The 16,062-nt window shown below is 43.2% G+C and overlaps 1 protein-coding gene across 1 annotated transcript; it reads left to right on the forward strand.

Annotated features, from left to right (window-relative positions):
- The first annotated feature begins 223 nt into the window (after window positions 1–223).
- Window positions 224–15,855, forward strand: SH2D1A (SH2 domain containing 1A). The gene is made up of 4 exons (XM_009960877.2): window positions 224–360; window positions 12,841–12,904; window positions 15,256–15,391; window positions 15,744–15,855. The coding sequence occupies exons 1-4, from the start codon at window positions 224–226 to the stop codon at window positions 15,782–15,784; spliced, it is 378 nt and encodes a 125-aa protein (XP_009959179.1). The 3' UTR covers window positions 15,785–15,855.
- Window positions 15,856–16,062: the final 207 nt, after the last annotated feature.

A 16,062-nucleotide genomic window follows, 5' to 3' on the forward strand; every position in this document is an offset into this window, starting at 1 on the left:
CAAATGAAAAAAAAAAGCCAACCAACAACACAAGAAAGCTGTGCTCGTTCCTCACTCTTCCCTCAGCGCTGTCTTGCCCTGTGCGGAGGCTTCTGAGGTGTGAACACATCCTGTTTACATCTGCCGCCAAGACGGAGATGCTGAGGGGAGCACACGGCTGAGGAGCGGCCAGAGGCAGCGCCGCGCACGGGGAGACCTGCCCGCACCGGGAGACGGCCCCAGCATGGACGCGCTGCCCATCTACCACGGGGGCATCACCCGCGAGGCTGGGGAGAAGCTGCTGCTGGCAGCAGGAACGGACGGCAGCTACCTCCTGCGGGACAGCGAGAGCATCCCGGGAGTCTACTGCCTCTGTGTGCTGTGAGTGTGGCCGGCCTCGCAGAGCTGCCATCACCTCTCCGGGGTGCGGGGCAGCCGAGGGCAGCGGGGCCGGGAGCGGGGTGCCGGGAAGGGCTGGTCAGTGGTAGCTGCTTTCCAGCCTTTGCATCCGCTATACGGGGTGCTCCCACATGACAGTGACAGAATATGGCCTAATATTAGCATTTGCAGACGTGTGAGACTTCTCGCTCCTTTACCTTGACTTAAGGCAGAGGGGTGCATAAGGGGTGCGGGGTCCTTTGCAGAGTGAAGAGGAGCAGGTTTTGCCTTGCAGAGCCCATGCATCCTACGTGCATAAACCAAAAAGAGAAAGCAGGCCTGGAGCATGTAGGAAGGATGAGCAAGTTGCCATGGAGAAGAGCCAGGCAACTTCATTCAGGATGGCATGTGCTGCCTCTTTGTGCTGGATAATCCTCTTGCTTTCTGCCCACTATCTTCTGCTTCTCTAGTGTGCTCATGGTTGTGCTTAGCAACAACTCCAGCATCCCCTGTCATCGGGAAGGGTAGCGTGGATCACTGTCATCTAGAACCTGCCTTTGCTTCGGGACGCTCTTGATCAGGCTGTGTGTCCCACGAGCCATTGGGCTTGGAGTAAATTACCTGTAAATTGCATGAAATACTGACGGGTAACCAACTAGATGGTAATGTTTCATCAAATAGAGTGAAAGGGGAAAGATCTGATGGGATGATCTGAGAGAGGGTAGAGAGGTTTCCCAGAGAGCTGGAGAATTTTATAGTCATAGGACCTTGTTTTAACGAGGCAATTTAGTTACCTTGCTTTTGGCAAAAGCAGAAGTCTCGGAAGTCCTGAGAGGTAACACTGTACAATGAAGTACCGTTGCATTGAAAGAACAAAGGTGACTACCTAGGCTAAACAGACACTTATGTCTTACTTCAGCAGGAGAAAGAATACAAGAAAAAACGTTCTAGGGCCAGCAAGAAATTAGCTAACAACAGAGGGCACTTAGGTACCTGGCAAAAAACCAGAAGAGGAATGAGAGTCCTAAGTCAGGTTTTCCCCAACTGTCTTGAATACATTTCCAACAATATGTAATTAAGCCCTGGGTGAACATTATTATTCCCCTGCTGTAGACCAGTAAATGGAGGCAAGCAAGAAGGGTATAGGCAATCTAAAAATACACAGCCTTCTTCTCAGGGAAGAGCTTTGTGGGAGAAGACCTATTTTTCCTTCTCTCATGAAATCAGAAGGTGAACCAAGGTAGGTGCTACTGGTAGCAAATACCTTAACAGCTATCTGAAAAATGGGAAATAAGAAACATGTTGAGTTAAATGAAAATGGAATGGACATAGCAAGCGGTAAGGAGTCCTATGGTTTCTGTGACGGGAATAGACAATAAAAGCAGAATCTCTTTTAAATAACCATCAGAGGAAATGATGCTATATCTCCTTAACACTCAGAAGTCATTCAGTGCAGATGAAACACTAAGGCATTAGAGAAAGGGTCAGGCAGAATGTTACAATGCTGAATAAACCAGAGAAGCCTAAAATTAGTCCACCAACAGTCTAAATCAGGGTGTAGGTATGTAACAAGGTCTTTCATCTGCACACAATCAGTTGGGATTTTTTGCTATATTAGTGGTAATTTATGTCATTCGGAAGAAATTTCATGAATCAAATAAAATATATCAAATGAAAATAGGAAAACCAGAAAGGATAGCTGACTGTGGAGCTCTGCAACCTTTGAAGGAAAACAGACTTCAGTAAGAAACAGAATCCTACCTAATTGTTTTTGGGAATTATGGGCCACTCATGTCTTCATGTGATGTCGCATTCAAACATAAATATGATAAGCAAAGGGATAAAAGAAAAAATATTATTCTGAATGTTATGCAGGCTTCTTAAAGAATATAGATCCTCAATAAATTCGTTATAAATGAAATTTTCAATAGCATCTTGGATAAATCTTGATACAAAAATTAAATTAATAATGTTACGACGGGTATGATTTGATAGATGGAAAGGTGGCTGAAAAATGCTAGAGCTAAGCCTTGGTTCCAATACTTCTTAACATTTCAATTCAGAGCATTATGTAAGAAACAGCAGATATGGTAAACAACATATCACACAATAACTTTGGAGACAGTTATCATAAAGATACTAGGAAATGGTCTCACACTGAATATAGCAATGACAGTTTAAAGACGTGTAGGCCATAAACTAGAGAAGTGTTTTGACAGACAAAAGTTAACCAAGGCAGAACACTTTAGTGGAGAGACTGGAGGAGCAAGTAGGGAAGGCACGAGAGCTGTGTATTCAACAGAGGATGCTAAGTCTGGCTTTGGCAAAATAATCCAATGGACCCCACCCCCTGCCCATCAAATTCCAGTCTGAGCATCATGCACAGAGGTGAAACAGGGGACAAGCATTTATGTACATGAGCACTTTGGTAAAAACTGAAGGAAATATGTAGCTGCTGTATTCACTGTTCAAGAAAAAGAAAATAAGAGAAAGAGTAAGTACTTCTCTGCTTTTTTATACTTCCTTTTAAATAAACAATGGAAATTATTAGGAATAACAGTGTTATTCAGAAATTTGCATTTTGGCTCAGAATCTGTGCTGAAGGTCACTCTAGGAATACCTAGATATGTCAAGATCAGGCAAATACGTATTCACTGGAAGTACTGAAGTGATCTTTGGAACATGAGAAACAAAACTGGTCAGCCATTAGATATATTGCAGTAAGTATCAGAGCTAAACAAAAAATTTTACATCTTTCCAATGACAATTTCTACCAGAAATGAAGCTGTTTTGTACTGCCAGTGGTGTTTCTATCGCTCTTAGAAAAGAAAAAGAGAAAAATAGTCTGGTTTTCCAAAATCAAAATATGTTCAGTCTGTCTTCTTTCCCTTCTCTCTGCACTTCCCTGGAGAAGTAAAACAAAACAAAGCTAACCCCCACCAGCTCCGAGCCTTCTTAGGGTTGGGGTTTTTTTACCATTGGGGAAGAAGGGAGTTGTCAAAATTAAAAGGCACAGTTCTGATGAAGAGAAAAAACCCATCTATCAAAAAATCATTAAACAAATATTTGGATGACAATACTGTCATCAGCTTGAGCTCACGTAGGCGGTTGCTCTGCACTTCCAGCTCCAGTGATTGGTAAAAGTCCTGCATTTGCCACTGCATTGCTTAGGCTCAACCAATGCTTCCCTTTTCCGGGCAACTGCATACATCTGTAATGTCACCATCACCACCCCCTCCCCACCAGGCACCCCAAAAAGCCCTAACATATTTTGGCAGACTTTGAGCCTCTTAAGGCATGTAACAAGGACAGCAGTGTTCATGGTCAGGCTCATTTGCCTTTTGCTTTTCCAATTAAAAAGCGGAGCCCTGACCTTTAAAAAAGGGAAGAGTCGAAGACTTCATGAATCCCTTGTGACTGACACTGTTTTTACAGGGCAAGCATAAAAGAGACAGGTAGTAGCATAAAACCTGACCTACAGAGATGGATAACTGCAGCAGGCAAGACCCTGTTGTCGAAGCCTTTGGCTAGAAAACTGAGCTTTCTCTCTTCTTTGTTTCTCCTAAAGTATTGCTTTATCTTCCTTGAATGCTGCTTTCTGCCGTCCGAAGTCATGATGTGCACATGGCATGCCTGCGAGCCTTTGAAGAGCGAATGTTTTTTGGTGTGGCTGTGGCAAAGCACAAAGAATCCACTTGCATAAATATTTTAAGACCACAATTAAACTATGCATGGACGAGTAGAAAGGTTTTGATTTGCAACAGTGTCCCCTGGGGCTCTTACAAACAGAGGTGCTACCTGCAGATTCTGTCAAAGTTTTTTAATACCAAATGCTCCTAAGTTCTTCGTTGTATGAATATCATTATTAAAATGATAATATATAGTTTAAGGATTGTCTTCATCACGTTTTGAATGTGTCAACAGAGGAGCACAATCTTTTACTGTAAATTTCTTAGGGTTACATTGAAAAGCAAGAATATTTTTGCTGTTCCTGAAAACTGGGCTAGAAGAAATGCGTATGCTTTAAAAAATGTGCACGTTTTACCTGTAAACACGTTAGACACTACATCCAATTCACCAGGGTTTTAGTATCAAAATGTGATTATTCCAGGGAGCTTTCGTTACTGGTCTGGTTTCCTCCTTGCTCAATACCCCATTTTGACATTTTTAGCACCCTCGGAAGTCCTCTGTGCACACTGCTCTTAACAAAGTCAATGTGGGACACAAGACACAGTAACAGTGGCTGGTTTGAGCAGCAGCCTCTTAAACTGTGCCTAAAAAATGCATATACAGAATGCCTGAGAGTGCCAAAAGCACTGCTTTCCTTTACAGATATATGAGCACACATACAGAAACAAGCAGCTCATGCCTGAATTGGCAAAGATAAAGCATTTGTAGTTTGGGTCTTAAAATTCATATACTTGAAAATACCGGGAATGTTAGTAGTTGTTTCAGACCTTTAAGTAAGCTAAACATGACATACTTGTCAAACTGTATGTTCAGATTATTTGTTTGAAACCAGCCATTTGTGTACTGTGCTGCATTCAATTTGTAGAGAATAATCAAAAGCTGGAATAGAAAGCTGTTAAGAGCTCTTGAAGCAACAGTAATGGCAACAGGGATAGGCTGCAGTCCTATCAGATTTTACGTGTGCTGTTTTTTCTGTCACCGTAACCACAGTGCACAAGTTCAGGCAACGTGCTGAAACTTTCTGATGTGGCAAATGTATCAGGTGTACGGCATGAAGGTGTAATACTGGATCACGAGCCAGCTTCAGCTTGGCATTTCTTTTGTTTCCCATCTAATATTTTTGATAGAAATGGCAGAATAATTGCATTTATTATAGCACTGCACATAATAATCATCGCCATTTAAAATGTAATTTGGAACAAAAGCTTCTTTCTGAGGAGGAGCTCCTCAATTCAGGGTTGCCGTTGTAAGTATCATGCACTATTTTCAGCTTTGAAAAGCCTTCTACAGCACAACGGTAAATTCTACTGAGGTGAGTATTTCAGCTCCCTGCTAATCAGAGTGAGCTTCGTCTTTGCTGAGCCTAACTTGGCTAATGGCCTCCAGACATTCCAACAGCTTTTCTTGGAAAGGTTTTAGAAAGGTAGACAGCCTCAACGGTAGGTAACTGCTACGCTAACGAACCTGTAAATGACAGAATGGGTACGATCGTTAGATAACAGAACATAGATTAGCTCTATCCTGGTTTTGCAGGCTGGAGTTTTGAGATTTAGCTGAAGTGGTGATTTCAGGTTCAGGGACTTTATGGTCAGACTGTGCCTATCTTGCTCTGAGAGGAACAGGAAATCTGAAAATGAGCTACACTGAATTACTCCCAAACAAACTGAGAAAACTTTCACAGAAATATGAAACAGTAACATTTACGGGGCTATCAACAGTGCTTTATCTATTGCAGTTCTTGTGAATTTTGCCTAAAGTGATGAAAGAAATTTCACGAGATGATAACCTCATTTCCTGAGTTTTTGCCTTTGTCAAGTACTATTCTGGAGGACGTAGTAATTCATGAAGCTTAGTTACTGGCCCACCATAAAGTAATTTCTTTCTATTTAGCATTTTAGATTTGAATAAGTTCTTATTTTATTTCCAAATTTGAAGAAATTCCTCTTTGAGGCATTGCTTTTGGCTGGCACCAACTTGTACCAGACCAACATAAACCCTGCTCAGAAAGGCTACACACTTGATCTTTAGGTAAACCAGAGGCATTTCTACTGACGGTTAGGAGCATTCAGGTGGTGAAGATGCTGACAATCTTCCATAGAAATCTGTGCAGAGACATTTCACAAGATTTGACTTGCTCTTTCAAGCTTCTGTTTATTTCAAAAGAGAATATCAAGATAGTGCATTCGGTTTATCATGCTACACCATTATGGCAAGCTAATCCTAGCTGCTGGTTCAGTATCATGGGTAAATTTTTGCCACAAGAACTGTTGGTAGGGGAACTGGTGACAGAGGTGTAAACTCAAGTGGGTGTGTGTAGCGTGCTGCTGTGAGTTAAGCTCCAGTAACTTGTGTGGGCTTTTCAGATGTTGTAAACACTGGTTTAAACTATTTTATTCACTCTTCCTGACATAGGGCTTGTATCTTGCACATCATCTCAATGTGAATGCAATTTCTTCAGCTTGGGTTAGCTGATGGGTGGTAATTGCTAAGCTGCTGTATCTTGATTGTATGTCTGAGACCTAAATAAGGCCAGAACCGGGCTGCTTGTCACCCAGAAAACGCAAATTCCAGAACAGAGTGAGGAGCTGTAAGCTTAAATAAGATTTTCTCCCACATTAAACAACAAGACTTTTGGCCTTTCCATGATTAATAAACCAAGCAGAAATATAACAATTAGAAAGGAAAAAGAAAGAAAAATAAAGAAGTTTAAGTGGACGGCTGGATTGACTGTTTCATCATCTCGGCAGCCGTCACTTCAGTTGCATGGGGGAGGCCATGCAGCTCAGGGGTACTCTGGGCAGGGGAGACCCCAATGAGCACACATGCAGGAGGTGCAGGCTCCCAGGCACTGCTGTGGATTCCCCTGATCTCATGAGTTTCGGCTCTGTGGTAGCCGTCTCCCACCGCTGTAGCCACCATGGTGCCCACACCATTGCTCACGTTCCCAGCCTAGGGTTACCCACCGGGATGCTGCCTGCGGTTGGTCTCTGTGACTGGGCATTTAGGAGCTGAACTGCAAGCCTCATCAAACACCTCTGGAAAAGGCAGAAGTGGCTGCAACCTGACTTCTTCCTGCTCATTATGTTATCTGCTGATTGCCATTGATCCCCCCTCTGAAAGCACTAAGTCCCCCATGAGCTCTCCTGTAGTACTCATCTCCGTAGCATTAGTAGTACTCATCTCCATAATATTAAGTGGTTTCTAAGCATTATCTCAGTTTGTGAGATGAGGATGAATATAGTTTGTTAACTCAGTTTCACGTGAGAGAAACTGTGACACAGGAGGCTCAGGTCTGCAGTACCCTTTAGCTTTGGGTTCCCAGCGTGAGAGGCATGGGAATGGATTTTGATTTTACCCCGTGATGACTTTGCTTGCATTCCTGAGGGCTGTTTCCTTGTTTCATACCTCTTCTGCTTCCAAACCACCCAATTTCTATCCCTGGCTTTTGCACCTCTCCGGTATTTTGTGCTGCTCCCAGTTCAAGCCCCCTCATGCTTCACCTCTGTGTAGCCCCTTCCTTACTCGCTTAGTCTTACTCTTTCCCAGGGGCTCAATTTTCATTGCTCTTTCCTTGCCCAGCTTACACAGACGTGGGTCACCTTTTCTTTCCTTCCACATCCATATCCACCCCACCCAGTCCCAATCTTCCTTTCCAAGATGCCCAATCTGTATTGCCTTCTTTTTTTTACCCCTGCTGATCCAGGCGAGGCAACATACACACATCGCCTGTGGCTTGAGATCACGGATGCTGCTTAGCTGAATGCCCGTGGTACAGCCAGCCCAGGCATGGTGCAGCTACAACTGCTAGCAGCCTTTGGAGAGTGCCTCCCTCACAGCCTAGACAGCCACCACTGCTTTCTTTTCGACACTGCAAGAGATATACCTTCCTTCAAACAAATTTTATGCCTTACTCTAAAAACTGGGTGAAAAACCCAACAATTGGAAGATTTTTTTTTTTAATGTGGGAAAAACATTGTTTTGCTTAACATGTCCCCTTTTCTGGCACTTCTGTGTTCTCCATCCCTAAATAAGGTTGAGGCAAACACCTAAAAAACAAAATTTCATTCTAAAAGGCTGAAATGTGGCCAAGTTCCAATAAACTGACCATGGGCAGTATATAATGCCCAGGACCACTATTTGTAGCCCACACCACTGTCTGGTTCCTAAGCAATAGTAAAGTGAAATTCCAAGGTAAGGTCAGGATGCAAATATGCCAGGTAAGAAAAGCTGATTGATAAGAGTGCAAAGACATCGGAAGAGAAAGCTATGTAGAGAGGTAGAAATGGATGTCATTTATTGCTGACACGGCTTTCCCCTCTCTCTGTCTTTCTCCCTTTATATTTGTTCCATTTTGGACACAGAAATGAATACAAATTAGTTTAATAAAATTTCCCAACTGAGGTAGATACAAAACATTTGGAAATTATTTTAAAATACACCATGCAGCTGAAATGTCATGGTTAATTTTAATTTGCAGCGTGTGGCTAATATCCTCTGGCTATTTCAATGGTGCAGAAGACTGTAATTATTCACCTGTTAAAGTAAATGTGGCTTTAACAAGTCTGATCACAGTTGAAAAGGAGGAGTGGAGGGGACAGGTAGACAGATGCTGTCTCAGTATGTCATCTGTGAATGATGCCTTTGTAGCTCTTTGGGAGGAATTATCTGGCTATAAAGAAACAAGCCTATAATATAAAAAGTGGACCGTTTCCTGTAATAGCAACTTTTTCTAGATTTTTTTTTCCTTTGATAAAGTTTTCCGAGTGATGGTATTGCAACAGAGACAGTGCTAGTGCAGTTTCCAGCTGGTATAACATATCCTTTGTTATGGAGATGAAAAAATGAGTGAGACGATATAAAAATATCATCAGTGGTGACCAGACTACTCTTTCCTAAGTGCTTTCCAACACTATCCTTACAGCAATGGCTGTTTTCCTGCTTCCCCTCATCAGCATTTTGGCATTTTTTGGCCTTTGTTCAAAAATTTATAGTGCCTCGTTCATCAAGCTGTTAATTCATGATTACTCCCCTCCCTTGAGCTTCACTGGCACAAAAGAGGAGCTTTGCACTTGTGAATGAGGCTTGTGGCCGTCCTTGGTCCAGAAGAAGAGATTGGGGAGCCCTTTGTTGGGTCTTTGCCTGGGTGTCAAGAGCTGGTCCTCCTCCAAGATAGGCTGGTACGCCAATGTCACTGTAAGAGTGCTCTCTGAAAGCCTTCTCTCGGTGACATGTGTCCATCTCCTGTTGATTTTGTCCAGCAGAGAGGAGTTTAGGTCACTGACACGTGGACTTGGCCTATAACTCCCCAGGTAATGGCTTCAAAACATAAGGTGTGTGAGAGGCCCCATGTGACTAGCATCATGCCCAGGCCACATAGTGTTTGGGTTTTGGCTTTAGCTACGTGATCACACCACATATAGGAACACTGTGTCACACTAGGAGGTTCTTTTTCTGCCTTGAATTGAGTAAAGTGTAGAAAACTGAGCTGTCCCTTCATGGTGGCTGGGGAATTTCTTATCTCCTGAGACCTAAGGCCCAGTAAATGCACTTTTCTACCTGCTTTTGGCTGGTGTTACATGTTTTGCTCTTTGGAAGGTAATGTTTTATACAACTTTAGTTTTAATTTTTGTATTTAATTTTGTTTTAAGAAAACCACCTTGATCTTCCTTCGGTCCACACTGATCTCAGTTGGGTAGTTTAAATCATAAAAACCTTTCTCATGGGAGGCTGTGCCCATGTAGCAGTGAAGAGAACTTGGCTCATCAAAATTGTGTCACTCGTACATGGAAGGTAGAAAGCACTTTGAAGTGGTAATGAAGTAAGTTCCTGCTGCTTAACCGAAAGCTTTGATAAGATCATATTCGTTGGGAGAGTACTTATCAGAAGAGCTGTAATTCATTTTGTGGAAACAAAGATCCCAATGGAAAGTAGTTAGATGGGAAGATCTAGCTGTTCACCTTCTTAACAAAATTCATCCTCCTTCCTTTGACATTTCCTTTGAAGACACACATGTGGTGGTCCTGGCCCATCTCCCATCTACACAGTAGCTGTGTTTACCAACAGCTTCAGAGCCAACAGCAGATGATAATGTTGTGTTTTTCAGCTTAAGCACAGTGAACCCCTTCAGACCTTTCAGTCTTTCCTCCACTGGGAAAAAAATGTACATTTGCCAGGTGAGTGGAGAGCTCTGACTTGTCCATCGCATGGCTGTGATGTCATGCTCCTCCCATTCTCCACACTGTGTTCAAAGCATCCATGTTATCAAATTCTTGTTGCTTTTTCTGTATCTCATGGGTTTTTAATCTGAGCTGTCCTTTGTGTTTTCTCTGGGTTCAGCTGAAATATTTTATGGTGCAATTTTTCTCAAAAAATGCAGGATAGGTGTCTGTCTTACACCTCAACCTGCTTTGGCCCTGAATATTGCTTCATCTGACCTCTATTTTTCAATTTGTCCAGCTCAGTAAACCCTTTTGGCAGAGTGCTGAAAGCCATCAGACATTTCAGAGTCAGGGCAGCACCCTAGCCCCTCAACCACTTCAAGTCATGCAATCTCTTCGGTAGAGAAAATGATGAAAGAAAGAACAGATGGTAGCTTTCCAGACAACTGAGCCATTTGTGGAAAAATCAGATTTTAAAGAGACTGAAGCAGTCGGAATGCTTTGGGACAACCAAGAACAAGCCTGGGTATTATGTGCAGTCTATTATTAAAAACAGGAGGCAAGAGTGTGAGTTTTAGATTTATACAGACCGATTCTGTTGGTTTTGCGGATTGAAAAAAAAAATCACGGTGGAGATTCTCAAATACCCACTTCAAAGAGAGGGGACAAAATGCCAGGCCCTCTCTGGTGTTTCCCAGTACACTATGGCCTGTAAAATCCTAGTTTCAGTAACTGTATATTGGCCAGAGTGCTAACAAACGTAGGTGCAGGAAAGCCCCTTGTGATTTCTAAAAAGAAAAGATGAATGTGAACATCAGCTACTCATGAAAAGCTGACGATACAGGCACAGCTTTCAGGGGTTTTGAGAAAGGACGTGACGGTGGGAGATCATCCAAGGGCCCTAATGGGAGACATTGGATTCCCTGAACATGAACACATCTCGTGGCTTAGAGGGATGCGCTTTTAAGCAACTGGGCTTGAGCTGTGGCCTCAAACACTAGTGATCACGGTGCCACAGCGTAGACAGGAGAACTGTGTTGTCCTTCCCCGTCCTTCCCTCCTCCCGCAGCCACAGTAGGTTGCTCACATCACTTCCCGAGGGCCCTTTCTGGGCCCATCCAGATCCCTGACGGACCACTGCAAATTGAGCTTGCTGGGGGAATAAGTGGGGTAGCGACAGCTGTTTTCCTCCTTAGGTTTCCACAAAGTGAGCACGGCTGGCCACTTTTCGTGTCCGCCTGGTGCCAGGTGGAAAGTTGTGTCTCTGGGGAAAAAGCTCCCTTGGTTAACAAGAAGAGGTGGATGAAGTTATGGTGGGATCGTGGGGCTGCGTCATGCGTATGCCCATACACGAGGAGGAGGAGGGCAGTGTCTCAGCTGCTGCACAGGGAGTTCGTCCCAGCAGCAGCCCCAACAGGAGGGAAGGGCTTTGTGTCTTCCGCCTCCATGTCTAATCACAGTGGGAGTCGAGTGGTGGAGGGGGGAGAGCTCACAAATCACGACAGGCATTTTTGCTCCCACTTCATGGGGTTGTAGTAGCGTGACAGCTGTTAGCAACTTCTTGCTTGGGTAAATTATAGCAGACACCGCTTTGCAAAGGTTGCTGTAATGACTTTTTAACAAGAATTTATCCAGGAGCCATGACACAGAGCGTAAGTAATTGCAATCATACGGTATCTGTGTCATTGATGGTTTCTGCTGTTTTGTAGTAACTACTATAATACTATGTATAATTGGAGAGAAATAAAGTATTTTTCTGCTTTCTTAAGAATAAGAATGGATGCTGAAATAGGGAATGGTCCCTAAAATCTTGCTGGGTATTCACATAAGTCTAGGTAGTATGAAAACCAGTATTTCTTACCTGATACCATCTAAACTAATGTTCCACCCAAACTGCTGTCAATTGTCTCTGCTTCTGAGTTAAATTTTTGGATATTGGTATGATAATCTACCATGTAAATTGCTCAATGTGTTGGGCTTGTAAAAGAAGCAAGACTGACTCTGGACACGCGTATGTCTTGTGTTATTAGCGTATGACTCCTTCTTCTCGAAAGACTCAAATTAGACTTAAAAAGGAGGAAGATTCTACACTCCTCTTATAAGTCTCCTTTACCAGTATTTAAGAATTAGGACTGTATAGAAAAGGCAAAAAGTAATTTACCTCTCTTTTGTGAGTCTAGCTTTCCAAACAAATTACACTCATGCTATTGCTTCTGGGAATACCTGCATTTAAATCAATCGCAGTACAGTAACACTAGCTGCCAATAAAACTTCTCTTTTTCCAGGGAAAGTGTGTCTGGTGTGTGTTAGTAAAAGGAGGTTACTGAAAAAAAAAAAAAAAAAAAAGCTGAGGTAGGAATGAAAACAATGTCACTTAACCTGGAATAACTGAATATTGCTAAACTAGATCTGAGTCAGACCAATCCCTCTCACCCAAAAAGAACCCAGTAGGTCAAACACTGCTTCTGACCTGTGTCTCAGTTTTTTTATCTACCTAGAGCCTTTATGGGTGAATTTATTTTCAAGGAAAGGTTAGCAGATGAATGGACTCCCACATATAATGGAGTATATCTCTTGTGAAACCTGACAGTAGAAATGAGTAATAAATAGTTGTTGATTTCTTTTGTTTTCACAGGCATCAGGGTTACGTTTATACCTACAGAGTATCCAAGACAGAAACTGGGTCCTGGTGTGCTGAGGTGTGTACATCTTCTTTCTCTCCTGAAAGTTTCTACATCTTGTTTGATGTTTGTATTGATTTAATGAAATATATTCAAATTATTCATGTTTCTGCATAGTCTGATATTCATCGAAGCTAATCGATCTCGAGTGCACCCATCACTAAGATGTCTTTTGGTGGCACTTCTGACACTCATAAATTACTTCTCTGTTACATTTCTGCTATTGCATAATGCAGTAGTGCATTATTTTGCATCCGTTTAAAAGTGGCAAAAATGGTGGTTTTATAATTTGACAAGTTCCCTTCTATCGCACATACCATTAATGTCAGAATATTAAAAAAAAAATTAAAAATTTAAAGTTAATTTATCTCCATATTAATTAATCATTGGTGTAAAACTTATGTAGGATAGCTGAAACTTGATACAAAATATATTGTCACACGTCTGATAAGAAACTGGTAATTCAAGTGTAGAACAACACCATTTGCAATACAGACAACTATTTGGGTTGATGGAATTGGGATGTTAACCTGTATTTCTTTTATAAAGGTCCTCTTCTTCGGATATACTCTGTGTATTAGTTCATAATTAGCTTTCTGTTTGCATGTTAATGAACACCGATTACAAACATTAAATAATTTCTGGACAGGCATAATTCCTTGGCCATTATTATAATAGAAGTGACTGCAGTGCCCTGGAAGACAAGACTGGTTCCTGGGATTACTCAGAAGCATATCAGGGAGTAAAAGTGACTCACATTACTGAGGAATAAATAATCAAGCGTGTCACCTTGGGAATGGCACCCAGGAAGAATTTGCTCATTTGTTTCTGTAGGGCACTGGGAGCACCCTGTAGGTTTGCACTGCCCAAGCAGGAAGGTTTTTGGGACAGGGTGGGGGTGGTAGTGCCAGGGTGAGCACTGGTGTCTCAGGAAGGATGCTGGGACCCCCCAGGGCCCTCCACCTGTGGAGGATAACTCCCTGAGAGAGGCTGCAGCCTGCTTTGGCCCCCGGTAATGTCAGCATCTGCAGTGAGGTTTTTCTGGTGTTATATAGGCCTGCTACAACACCTCCCCCATCACCTCCGTTGACTTCCTATGTATGGGTCTGGGGCTTTCACTTGCTGTATTTTAGGCAAACCTCATTTGTGTTTCACAGTGTAGGTGTCTTGAAGGCCCAGGAGTCTTAATACGTCTTCTGCAGGGAAAGGTGATAGCTACAGACCCATGATACCAACCCTTCCATCAAGCAAACAGAAACCTTTAGGAAAATGTTGCTAAGACCACGCTGGCCTCAGCTGTTTGTTAGAAACAGCAGCTTAAATCCAGTTTACCCCCATGAAATGTGCCTCCAAGGCCAAAAGAGGCTCCATCTGCAGCTGGTACTTTCCCGTCTCGACTTCCTTCCCTGTGGCTGGTCAGTCTCTGAGCAAGCTCGGCTTGCACCCACCTTTCAAGGACGAGGCAGGGAAATTAGAACAGTGCTGGTAAAATCCCAGCCAGTGTGAAGCCTCCAGCTGGTGCCAGTGAGGCAGGATTTAGGCCACGACTGCAGGATCAGAGCAGCGTCCCTCGGGTGAGACAATGCCAGCAGGACCTATGCTTGTTCTTCCATGACTCCAGTGGGGAGGAGTTACTAAGAGAATGCCCTGAAGGATTTAACAGAAACATTGGATTTTTGATTAAAAGAAGATAGTTTCATTTCACAGGGCTTGAAAAGATGCTAAAGTAGGAAGATAGGAAAAACTCCCACTTCCAATAAATAGATAACATCTTGATGCTGCCTTTGTACACAAGACAGACAAGAATATTCAATGAACACATAAGCCAGTGTTGGATGCTCAGGTAAAGGCTTGCAAAGATGCCATATCTATGCCTGAATTTAGTGGTGTAAGGACCGCCCCCCCCTCCCTGGTAAGGGCCAGGTAGCTCTCTAGGTTGTCTTACTGGTATTTCCAGCTGGAAGTATCTTACCAATAAACCCCAGGCTGCAGGTTAAATCACTGGCTGCAATAAATCAGGGTCAGAAATAGTGAAACATCACTTGGGAATTTGCCTAATAAGCACAGCAGGCTCTGAGCTTCTCTTGTAGTGATTAAGAAACTGTCCCTCTTCCAGCCTTATATCACCGCGCTGCTGGAAACAGCTCTTAGTGCAGGGAGGCCACCATGCCCGGGGGAAGCAGAGCAGTATGGCTCATTGACTCATTTTAAGTTGGCGCATCAGGGGGCCCAAGTGAAGGGCTGGCTCCTTCCCTGGGTGGGGGGTGTGTGCTTTTCTGAGGACAAGGCTTCTGTGCCAGTGCCCTGAGCCCAGCGCAGACGCTCGGCACCCAGCGTCCCCTCTCACCTCTCACCCTTCAACTTCGCAGACAGCGCCCGGGGTCCACCGGAGGCTCTTTCGGAAAGTGCACAACCTCATTTTGGCTTTCCAGAAACCCGACCAAGGCATCATAACGCCCCTGCAGCACCCAGTTGTCAACCAAGCGAAGGCCAAATACCCCCCAGGTACTCATGGGGTGGAGGGAGCCTCGGCGGCAGCTGAGCAGAACCCTCCATGGTAGGGGGGATGGAGGTCTTTGGCCTGAACTAGCCATCAAGGTGTTGTTGCCAAAAATATGCCCTAACTTTGCTAGAATGTGATTGAAATGCTGGCACTCAGGTGTTCGTTAGGGATAAGGCCTGTCAATATGATGAGAAAATGGGCTTTGAATATTTATTCCTGAGTGCTGTACCGGCAGTGGCCACCTTTCCTCCCCAGTGCCCTCGCTCTTCTAGGTACAAAGCTTCTGATCTTGCAGTTTTCTTGCATTTTCTTGCAGTGTTCATCCTTTGATATCTTTGTGATTATTTTTCTTAGGGAGAAATGAAGGCCATGAGTTCTACCTGCAGCCATCATGAAGATGTTCCCCCAAGTGTGACATAACCTTATATTCCAGTGTTTCCTCTTCCATGCTCTAGAACCAAATGAGTTATATGATAGTTAATACAACTCCATGAGTTTTCTTGTAACATTTGCAGAAATGTGTATTTCATAGAATTTCTAGCTCAAAATTTAGAAGTTTGAAGTTTCAGAACGTTTTGAATTTGGGGTTTTTGGTTTTTTTCTTTTTCTTTCTAAGAGAGGATAAAAAAAATATCAGCTACTAAATAGAGTAATGTCTTCCTTTTCTCTTTGT

The sequence above is a fragment of the Leptosomus discolor genome, chromosome 9 (genome assembly GCF_034619465.1).
Source record: "Leptosomus discolor isolate bLepDis1 chromosome 9, bLepDis1.hap2, whole genome shotgun sequence".
Taxonomy (NCBI): domain Eukaryota; kingdom Metazoa; phylum Chordata; class Aves; order Leptosomiformes; family Leptosomidae; genus Leptosomus; species Leptosomus discolor.